This window comes from Salminus brasiliensis, chromosome 2, assembly GCF_030463535.1.
Source record: "Salminus brasiliensis chromosome 2, fSalBra1.hap2, whole genome shotgun sequence".
Taxonomy (NCBI): domain Eukaryota; kingdom Metazoa; phylum Chordata; class Actinopteri; order Characiformes; family Bryconidae; genus Salminus; species Salminus brasiliensis.
Window position 1 is genome coordinate 59530871 of NC_132879.1, and position 9487 is coordinate 59540357.

Genomic DNA, 9487 nt, shown 5'->3' on the forward strand with positions numbered 1-9487 from the left:
CTGCCAGGCAGTTTTAGAATAGGCTTCTTGTAAAGTATATAAAGTGTACTTTGACCAGTCTTTCAGTGCAATGATTTCTGTAAACATGCATGTAGCCGTGATTGCACAAGAAACCAACATTTGACTGATGGAGAGTGTTTAGTCAATTACTTGTCAGAAATGGCCACCCACATAGTGTTACCCATTTTTTTTACAGTACATAAATATCACCAAGCATTGATAACATTTATCTTGAAATTAAGACTCAAATTACATAAACCATAAAAGAGTGTATAGTAATTAAAATGTTCTTAATATATATATTAAAAATACAGTGTACTGAAAAAGAAGATCATGGAATCCAAGTCAGGCCGCTTTATGGAGAAAGACAAGCGAATTTTGGAGGAACTCAAGAGTCTTCACTGTGACCCCCATCCATACTGTACAGTTCTGCCTTCTGAATCTGATTTCAGTGAGTACTAATGATTGATAATTTACCGGGAAATGTGTGTGTAAATGCTAGAAACCCCCAAAACATTCTGAATCAGAACAAACATGAACTAATTACAAGATTTCATAAACTAGATTAGATGACACATTTTTAAGCTACATGATCTTCAACAATCATAGCATCTGTTTAAAATAAATGGTGACAACATTCTCCAGACATTTTTCATTTGCCGTCTGATCAGAAATACCTACCATTTAGTTGCACTTTGTGCAGTTGTGCTTCAGATTAACATTTACATTTAAGGCATTTATCAGACACTCTTCTGCAGAGTGACTTACAAAAGTGCTTTGCTATTTACTCAAGAAAACCTCAGCTAGTTTGAATAGACTAATAATTCAAAGATACCTCTAATCTTAGATATTACTAAACACAAGACAATATGGAGACCATAATACTCTACTCTTCACCCAAGTCCTCTCAGAAGAGGAGGGTCTTCAGTCTGGGTTTGAGGACAGCGAGCGTTGAACTCTGCTGTTCGGACACCCAGGGGAAGTTCGTTCCACCACTTCGGTGCAGGACAGTAAAAAGTCTGGACGCTCGTCTTCCGTGGATCTTAAAGGATGGAGGGTCGAGCCGAGCCGTACTTGAAGCTGGAAGGTGCAGGTCGGCTGAAGTACGGAGGGGCTGGCTGGTCTAGTCCTGGCTTTGTAGACAGTCAGGGTTCTGAATCTGATGAGGGCAGCAGCTACAGGAAGCCAGTGAAGAGAGAATGCAGCAGCAGAGGAAGAGCTGAACATGGCTGAAGAGAGACTGAACGAGCACCTGGGTGACTCTCTAGAGAGGAAGGGTGGAATTCTCTGGATGTTGTACAGGAGAAATCTGCAGGACCGAGTCAGAACTGCAACATGACCTGAGAACAATAACTGATCACCCATGACTACACCAAGGCTTCCAGCTTCTGGTTAAGTTTGAGGTGGTAAGCATCCATCCAAGAAGAGACGTCAGTGAGACATGCTGAGATGCAGGTAGAGACCTGTGTGAGACGGTGGGAAAGAGAGCATGAGTTGGGTGTCATCGGCGTAACAGTGGTAAGAGAATCTATGAGAGGATATCACTTTACCAAGAGAGCGAGTGTAGAGTGAGAAAAGAAGAGGACCAAGAACCGAGCCTAGTGGAACGCCAGTGGAGAGACTATAAGGAGCGGACGTGTCGCCCTGCCATGTTACCTGGTATGAGCGTCCCTGCAGGTACGATGCAAACCATTGCCATGCAGAGCTGGTAATTCCAAGGCCGACAAGGATAGACAGGAGGATCTTGTGGTCCACTGTGTCAGAAGCTGCGGAGAGGTCAAGAAGGATCAGAACCGAGGACAGTCTGGCAGCTTTAGCTGCATGGAGCTTCTCTGTAACTGCAATGAGAGCAGTTTCAGTAGAGTGTGCAGCTTTGAAGCCAGACTGGTTAGGGTCCTGAGAATTGTTCAAAGTGAGAAAGAGAGACAGTTGGTTGTAGACAGAACGTTCAAGAATCTTTGAGAGGAAAGAGAGAAGAGAGATGGGTCTGTAGTTGCCGATGTCCAAGTTGGCAGACTTAAAGGCGGATGGTACATGATCTGACAACAAAGAGCTGTTCATGATAAAGGAGATAAAAGGAAGAAGGTTTTAGCTCATCTGTTTTGACAAAACACTATCTATCTAATGAGTTGGCTGAACATGAACTACTAAACATTACATTCATGTGGTACACACAAAACTAGAAAAATAGACTAAAACTATGGGTTACTTAAACACAAGAACAGGAACACATGACGAGAGAGCATGGCTAGAGATAACATCTAGGTGAGAGGCATAGATATAAGCAACACATCCGGGTACTTTGTCCACCCATTAGAGCGCATATCCTTCAGCCATTCAAGTTCTTGCTGATCAGCAACCAGCATCATTGTATAAGAAAATAAATTAGTCAAAATTGACACACAACTTGGTTTAATCAATGGTTTTTCAATTACCTCATCCTCTCTTCTCATAATTCTCTTTTGCGGGGTAACAGCTAGAGCCTCTCCTATGCAGAATTTGTACGGGTCCTGGAAAACCTGGAAAGTCATAAAAAAAGCTAAAATTCAGTACAGAATAGTCCTTGAAAAATAACAAAATTGAAAAAAGTACTTAAAAGTCATGGAAAATATTGTAATGAGTTCCTGTTGATTATATTTATATATATATATATATATATATATATATATATATATATATATATATATAAAAACTAGAAAAATAGACTATATGTATGTGTATATATATATATATATATATATATATATATATATATATATATATATATATATATACTAATATAAAACACAAACTATTATAGTAGCATTATTTATTACATGACCAATTGTGGCCTTTCTATATGACCGTTTTGGTCGTGGTATTATGAACGTGAATTACTTAGATAGCTAGCTAGCCTGGACAACAGTCTCTTAGGTACTAGCGTGGATCAAACATGTCTCACAGTCGAGCTTTGTTCAGTCAGAATGCCAGGGAAGTGTTTGTTTAACCAGCAATGGCTGGAAAATGAGCACTACAAGGACTGGCTTCAGACAGATAGCGCAAATAAGCACATGGCGGCATGCCGTTACTGCATGAAGAAATTTGACATTGGAAATATGAGTCAGCATTGAAAAGCCATATGAAAGGAAGTAAACACTGTGAACTGAATAAAGTGTAGAACAACTCTTCTGTTAAGAGTTCTTTTTTTGCAGGAACATCGCAGCTAAAAGCTTTGGGAATTTTGCTCTGTGTGAAAACTTATCATGGAAAAATATAAGAGGAGTTTAAAGAGTCGAACCTGACATCATATGAGATGGTGAAAGCAATGACTAAAGGATAAATTTGCTAAGAAAGGCTGAGGCAACAGGACATTTTACATGGATTGTCAAATAGCATGAGAAGGACTGCAAAGGAGAAGTAGAGTAACCTTGATGATTTTAAGCTAAGGATTATGGAGACAAGCATCCTCTCATGCTGGTGAACATTTATGCTGCAGGTGCTCTTCCAACAACCAGCAGTCTCTGCCACACTTAGTACCTTTTTATTTTAACATCAAAAAACTGTGGTCCTAGATAACTTAGATCTTTAATTATAGGCTAACACTAGATTTGGATGTCACAGCATGCAATGCCCCAATTGGTCTGATTGTATGTGTGTTTCTATTTTGACATTGTTTTTAGGCTTCTGGAAGATTCTGATGCAAGGTCCTCCTGACACCCCATACGAGAACGGTGTTTTTGAGCTCTATTGTGAGTTTGGTCCAGACTACCCAGTGAAACCACCACTAATGAGATTCTTCACACCTGTATCCTTTTGATCCATTTTAACAGTGACTAGGGGTTTTAAAAGAGGCTTACATAAAAAACCCAACCCCAATTCAACCACCAGACCAAAACATCGCAGAAAATGTTTTTTTTTTTCTTCCTTCAAGTCAAATTAAACAAAAACTTTTAAATGCAATGTTGTGAGAAATAGCAGGAAAGAGAAAAATATGTTTACAGGAGCAATCTACTGTTCTGCAAACCAACTAGAAACCAAGCCAAAACTTGGATCAAAGAAAAACTTGCCAAAACCAAACCAGAACCACAATGTAAAACAAAACAGGACACTCACCCTCTATTTGTGAACACAGTTACACAGACAGTAGAATGAACAGAAGTAACACTAGGCACTGGTTACAACAAGCTAACTAGAAGCAAACATCTTGCTCTCCCCAGCACCCCCTGCTGTAAGCTCTGGCCTCAGTAAAAGGATAGTTGGACCGAGGAAGAAAGAAAAGAGCAAGACTCCAGAACACATACACAAAGTAATACACAATCTTGGTTGAGGCCTATCCAGTGAACCCCTTACATCATTTTTAATTCTTAATTCTGGTAAAGATTTACTACTGCAACAAAGCAGAAACTAGAAAATGTATTTAATCAATAACAAAAAAATAATTTGCTAGCAAAGTCAGAGATATATGTTAGTGGCAACAAGAACTCGAGACTGAGCTTTGTTGATTTTCTACTTAATTCTGATGAAGATTTACCACTGCAATGTGAACAATGTGGGAAGGATCTGCCACAACATATTTGATCGTAACTACTCAGCCCATATCACCATGCGAGAGATACTGGATGCTGTGTATGGGCTCCTGATTGCTCCTGAGCCAAAGGATCCCTTAGACAGGTAGACAGTTAAAGGCTTTCTTACATCATCTACAGGCAAACCTGTAGGAGCAATATGATGCTCTGTGGCTATATCTAGATAAGACCTATGGTGTATTTCATCGATAGCACATTAGGAGGTATTAATTGCACAGGACAATATTAGTGACAGTTATTATTTAGTGATCCCATTAATCTTCATTACAGATTTTCATTTTGATTGATTTCTTACTTTCATCATCCTATGATTTTTCCAAAAACATGAAATAATATAATACTTGTGTAAAGTGTTCTTGCAGAAGAATACATGACTAGCAAGGAGACATATGAAGAAGAAGCTCGGAAAAACACACAAAGCAATGCAAATACATCAATGGATGAAGCAGAAAAGGTAGAAAATCACACCCTTATCATCACTAACACACTTAAAACTCTGAGCCATGTTCATAAAACGTGACGGCAGATTGACCTAAACTTCAGAGGAAACATTGTCATGGTACCACATTTATGAATGAGAATTACTGTCGAGTGATAAGTCAAGTCAAGTCAAGTCAAGTCAAGTCAAGTGGGTTTATTGTCATTTCAACTACATACAGAGTACACAGTGAAACGAAACAACGTTCCTCCCGGACCATGGTGCAACATAGACAGTGCATACAAGACACAAGTGCAACACAAACAAACAAGTGCGGACAGACAACACAGTACAGACAGAGGATAATAAATAATGACTGTAGTGTGCAAGTTGTGCAATGTGCGATAAATAGAGTCCAGTGAGGTAGTAAAGTTATCAGTGCAAATGCTTGTGCAAAAAATGCTTCCCATGTTATCTGGGATAAATGGTTGGAAAGAGAGAGAGAGGGAGAGAGAGAGAGAGAGAGGGAGAGTGTAAGATATCAGTTCAGGAGTTGAGTTGTAACACAACTGCCATTTTTCCCAATTTACAACTGACAAGGTTTCCATTAGCGATTCATTAGTGATTCAGACAAAACAACCTCTGATAGTCTGACACCCCTTGACATAGTCTGATGATAAAAGTCCTCCCACATACTGGACATTTTGTTACAGGGTCTTGCACCAGAGGGACCTTGTTGTAATCCGATTCACCAAAGGCCAGCGATGGCCAGCCTACTAGTATCATATTTGTGTTCAAGTTTCTGTTGTACATGGCATGGAATTATGGTTTGGGAGGGTTTTAGAGGGGCTGTTTTATGCAAAGCTTAGAATTGATGCAGTATATGAGCTTGTGCTTCAGTTCTAAGTTGTACATTTATGTAAGTATGAAACAGAAATTGTTCTGTTCCATCTGTGGCCAATTATAAACGCTTCAGAAGGGCTGCTGGGGTGAACTGACCTTGAGACTTGGACTTGTACTAATACTGTTGTTTATGTGTGTTTTATTCAGAAATATGTTCCAGAACTGTCAACGATGGTCATACCTCCTAATCTGAAATGCCCACTGACAAAGAAAGTGTTTGTAGATCCAGTTAAAACTAAAGATGGATTTACTTATGAGCGCAAAGCCATTGAAAAGCACCTTCAGGGGTATGTTCAGTTACATTACCATCACTTTAGTATATACTTTGAAATGCCAATCAAGCTTTTTTGCTCCCCGATCAGAGTGCCCTAAAGCTGATTGTCAGCTGATAACGATTCGATCTGATTTGTGTGTTTATACACATAATACAACCCCACAACATGCCGCTAATTAACAATATTAAACACTAGTACAATCACTGTAATATAAGTGAACAGTTTATATGATTACACATTTTAAACTCATTCATTTATTTTGGGAGCAACTTTTTAGATGACTGTTTTATTTGGTGTTTAATATCTTATAATCCAGTATGACTACCAACAGCAGAAATGTATTAATCTAGTATTGGTGTACCAACTATGAAAATAAATTAATATTAAAATCGCTTTTACCTGTGTAACATCATTTTGTTGTATAATTCAATGGTATATATAAAATGTCTTGTTGCTCTTGGGGCCCCCCTTGTGGTGTTGGAGTTGTGTAAAAGTGGATATATACTGTATATATATATATATATATATATATATATATATATATATATATATATATATATATATATATATATATATATATATAATATTCTATTTTCATACATATTGTAGGTCTCGCACTGATCCACTGACAAAAAAACTGCTAAGGAGAACAGACTGGAAGGACGACAGGGATATGAGAAGAGCTGCAGAGGAGTTTCGGACATCCCAGATTCAAGAAACTGTATAGATACTGGATTGTTTAATTACTATTAATAGTAGGGTTAAGATGTGTTAGTAACAAGCTCTGAGATCATGGAATACTAATGATATCTTACCTAAATGATCATGCTCTGTTACACACAGTGGTCTTTTAACAGCAGGTGGATGTTATAGTATTTTAGAATCATTGATTCTAGTGATAAGAGGCTGAATCTCATTCAGTCTGTTAGCTAACTCGTGCCACAAATTAGTCTCTATACAGAAATCATAAGAATAAGGATAACAATGACCATTGTTTTCCTATTGTCACTACTTGATTGATTTACAATAATCTAAGCTAGTAAGTACCATTCTCATCATCACTTCACAATGTTTAATTCACCATTATATTATCAATAATTTAAAAAGTGTCAGTAAAACTTTTTAACTTACCTTTGTAATACCTAATTCTGCTCTTTAACTAAAATGAGCATTGGTGAAATGTATGGATGTTTCTTCAGATTTATTTTTTATTTTTTTATTATTTTTTTTTTTTGCAGAATTAGTTATCTGTTGTTGAAACTGTTTATAGGAATGAGTACCTGATCTGATCTGAATTCATAAGTCTGACATTTGTAAAAGAAAACCACTATATTTACATATGTACCGAGTGTGGGTTTTCTATCTATTATCATATAAGGGATGCTTTTAATTATATGATAGATCTTTTTAGGGATGCCTTTAATTAGGCTTTCAATAGTGTTGTTTGGGGTAATAAGAAAATATATGGATTTTAATGGTGGAGAATAAAGGGAGATTGGAGATTGTACGGTTGTTGTCTTTTATTTTGTGTTCTACCACTAAAGAGAACATTAACGTCTACATTGTTTTATTTAATGAAGATCAAACTTTTATTAACTCACACGAGAGTTAATATTTTATTAATACATGAGAGTGACCCTAATTATATAATGTACTTAGGCACTGATAATAAAGCAAGGAAAAAAAAGATAAATACACAAAAAGGTTGACACATAATTACACAGTGGAAACATTATAATATATAATATTGTATAATATATCTTATACATTATATTCTTATTTAATTTTTTTATTGTTTGTACTCCCTCCTGCCTCCGTCAATTATGACAACTACAATTCCCACATTCCCCTTCAGTCTGAGGACTTACATGTTCATTACGCCCAATCACACAGTTTTCCAATCCTGCTCATCCGAGTTCTAATTCAACACACCTGCTACACATTAACTTCTGAGTATATACACTTTGTTTCAGTCTAACTTTTTTCTAGTGTATTTGTCATGGCTTGTTTTAGATTCTCCTTTTTGTTTTTGTCTTTCTTGTTTGGTAACTAGGTTGTTTGGTTTTCCTGGATTTGACTCTTTTGGCCCATGTCTGCTTTGGTTATTATTAGCACTCTAGTCTGTTCACACTAGTCTGAGTGGACACTGCAGCACTTTGTCACTCTTTCTTATCCAGTCACTCAGGATGAGAAAGTCTGCTTAATGCTTAATGTTAAATATACAGTGAATAACAAAGTAGTTAAAGAAAATGCAGCAGGTATAATTTCATTCAGCAACAAGAACATTAGTGAGATCAGGATGTTGGATGATCAGATGCTGGTCTGCTCCTATTCTATTGGCAGTACTTCTCTAGGACTAGACAAGCTGTGTGTGATTAGTGCTGAATAGATAATCTGTGTCAGCAATGGATGTAACTTAAATTAACTGAATGCATCCATGAGAAAGAGTGCAAGCCACCTGCAAGCTAGGTCACACTATAGCTGGTCACCAGGCAAGCATGTGTTTCATATCATCAAGCTAGTTTGCAGATCGCTTTAACATTCTTGGAGGAAAGCGCTAACTGCCCAACTAACTAACAAACAAGCAATTACAAACCAGTTTTGCTCTCCTGGCCCAGTGATCTCCTCTAGATAGTGTGAACTTTTAGACAGTTGCACCATTTATCCATCATCTTCTTTAAAACTTCAAAATGGTGCCAGGAAAACAGGAGAAGTCTTGATAACTCTGTTTTCCTGCCACCATTTATAGACTGATCCACTCATGAGTGCCATATTCTGCTGAAGCAAGACTTACCAGTGTACAGTATTATATTTCAAGATGGCACCGGTGGAGCAGGGTTTTGACCTGAGCCCCCTGCTGTACTCATTATACACGTATGACTGCATGGCCACTTCCAGCTCTACCATCATTGTCAAGTTTGCTGACGACACTGTTGTAGTGGGACTGATCTCTGACAATAATGAGAGGGCCTACTTGGAGGACATTATACACCTAGAGAACTGTTACCATAATAATAATCTCCTCCTCAACATCAGCAAGACTAAGGAGCTGATGGTGGACTGCAGCAAGAAGCAGGAGAGAAGCTACCACTCCATCAACAGGGATCAGTGGAGTAGCAGTAGAAAAATTGGACAAGTTCAAGTACCTGGAAGTTCACATCTCACAGGATCTGTCATGGTCTTGCCACATCAACGACCAGTATGTTCAGCATAGCACATCATTTGGACCAAGCTTCCTGACCCACAGATCATTTACAGCAAGCTATTCTGGATCAAGACCATGAAGACTGTGAAGGAGCTCAGTGAACTCCAGCGTGGTACCGTGA

At 37.9% G+C, this 9487-nt stretch overlaps 1 protein-coding gene across 1 annotated transcript in view; it reads left to right on the forward strand.

Annotated features, from left to right (window-relative positions):
* Window positions 1–7657, forward strand: part of LOC140549599 (uncharacterized) — a 28302-nt gene extending 20645 nt beyond the window's left edge. The window contains exons 6-11 of the mRNA XM_072673343.1: window positions 315–451; window positions 3660–3784; window positions 4505–4650; window positions 4917–5019; window positions 6034–6173; window positions 6771–7657. Of these exons, the coding sequence (XP_072529444.1) occupies window positions 315–451; window positions 3660–3784; window positions 4505–4650; window positions 4917–5019; window positions 6034–6173; window positions 6771–6888 (769 nt within the window). The 3' untranslated portion in view covers window positions 6889–7657. The remainder of the gene's footprint in view (window positions 1–314; window positions 452–3659; window positions 3785–4504; window positions 4651–4916; window positions 5020–6033; window positions 6174–6770) is intronic.
* Window positions 7658–9487: the final 1830 nt, after the last annotated feature.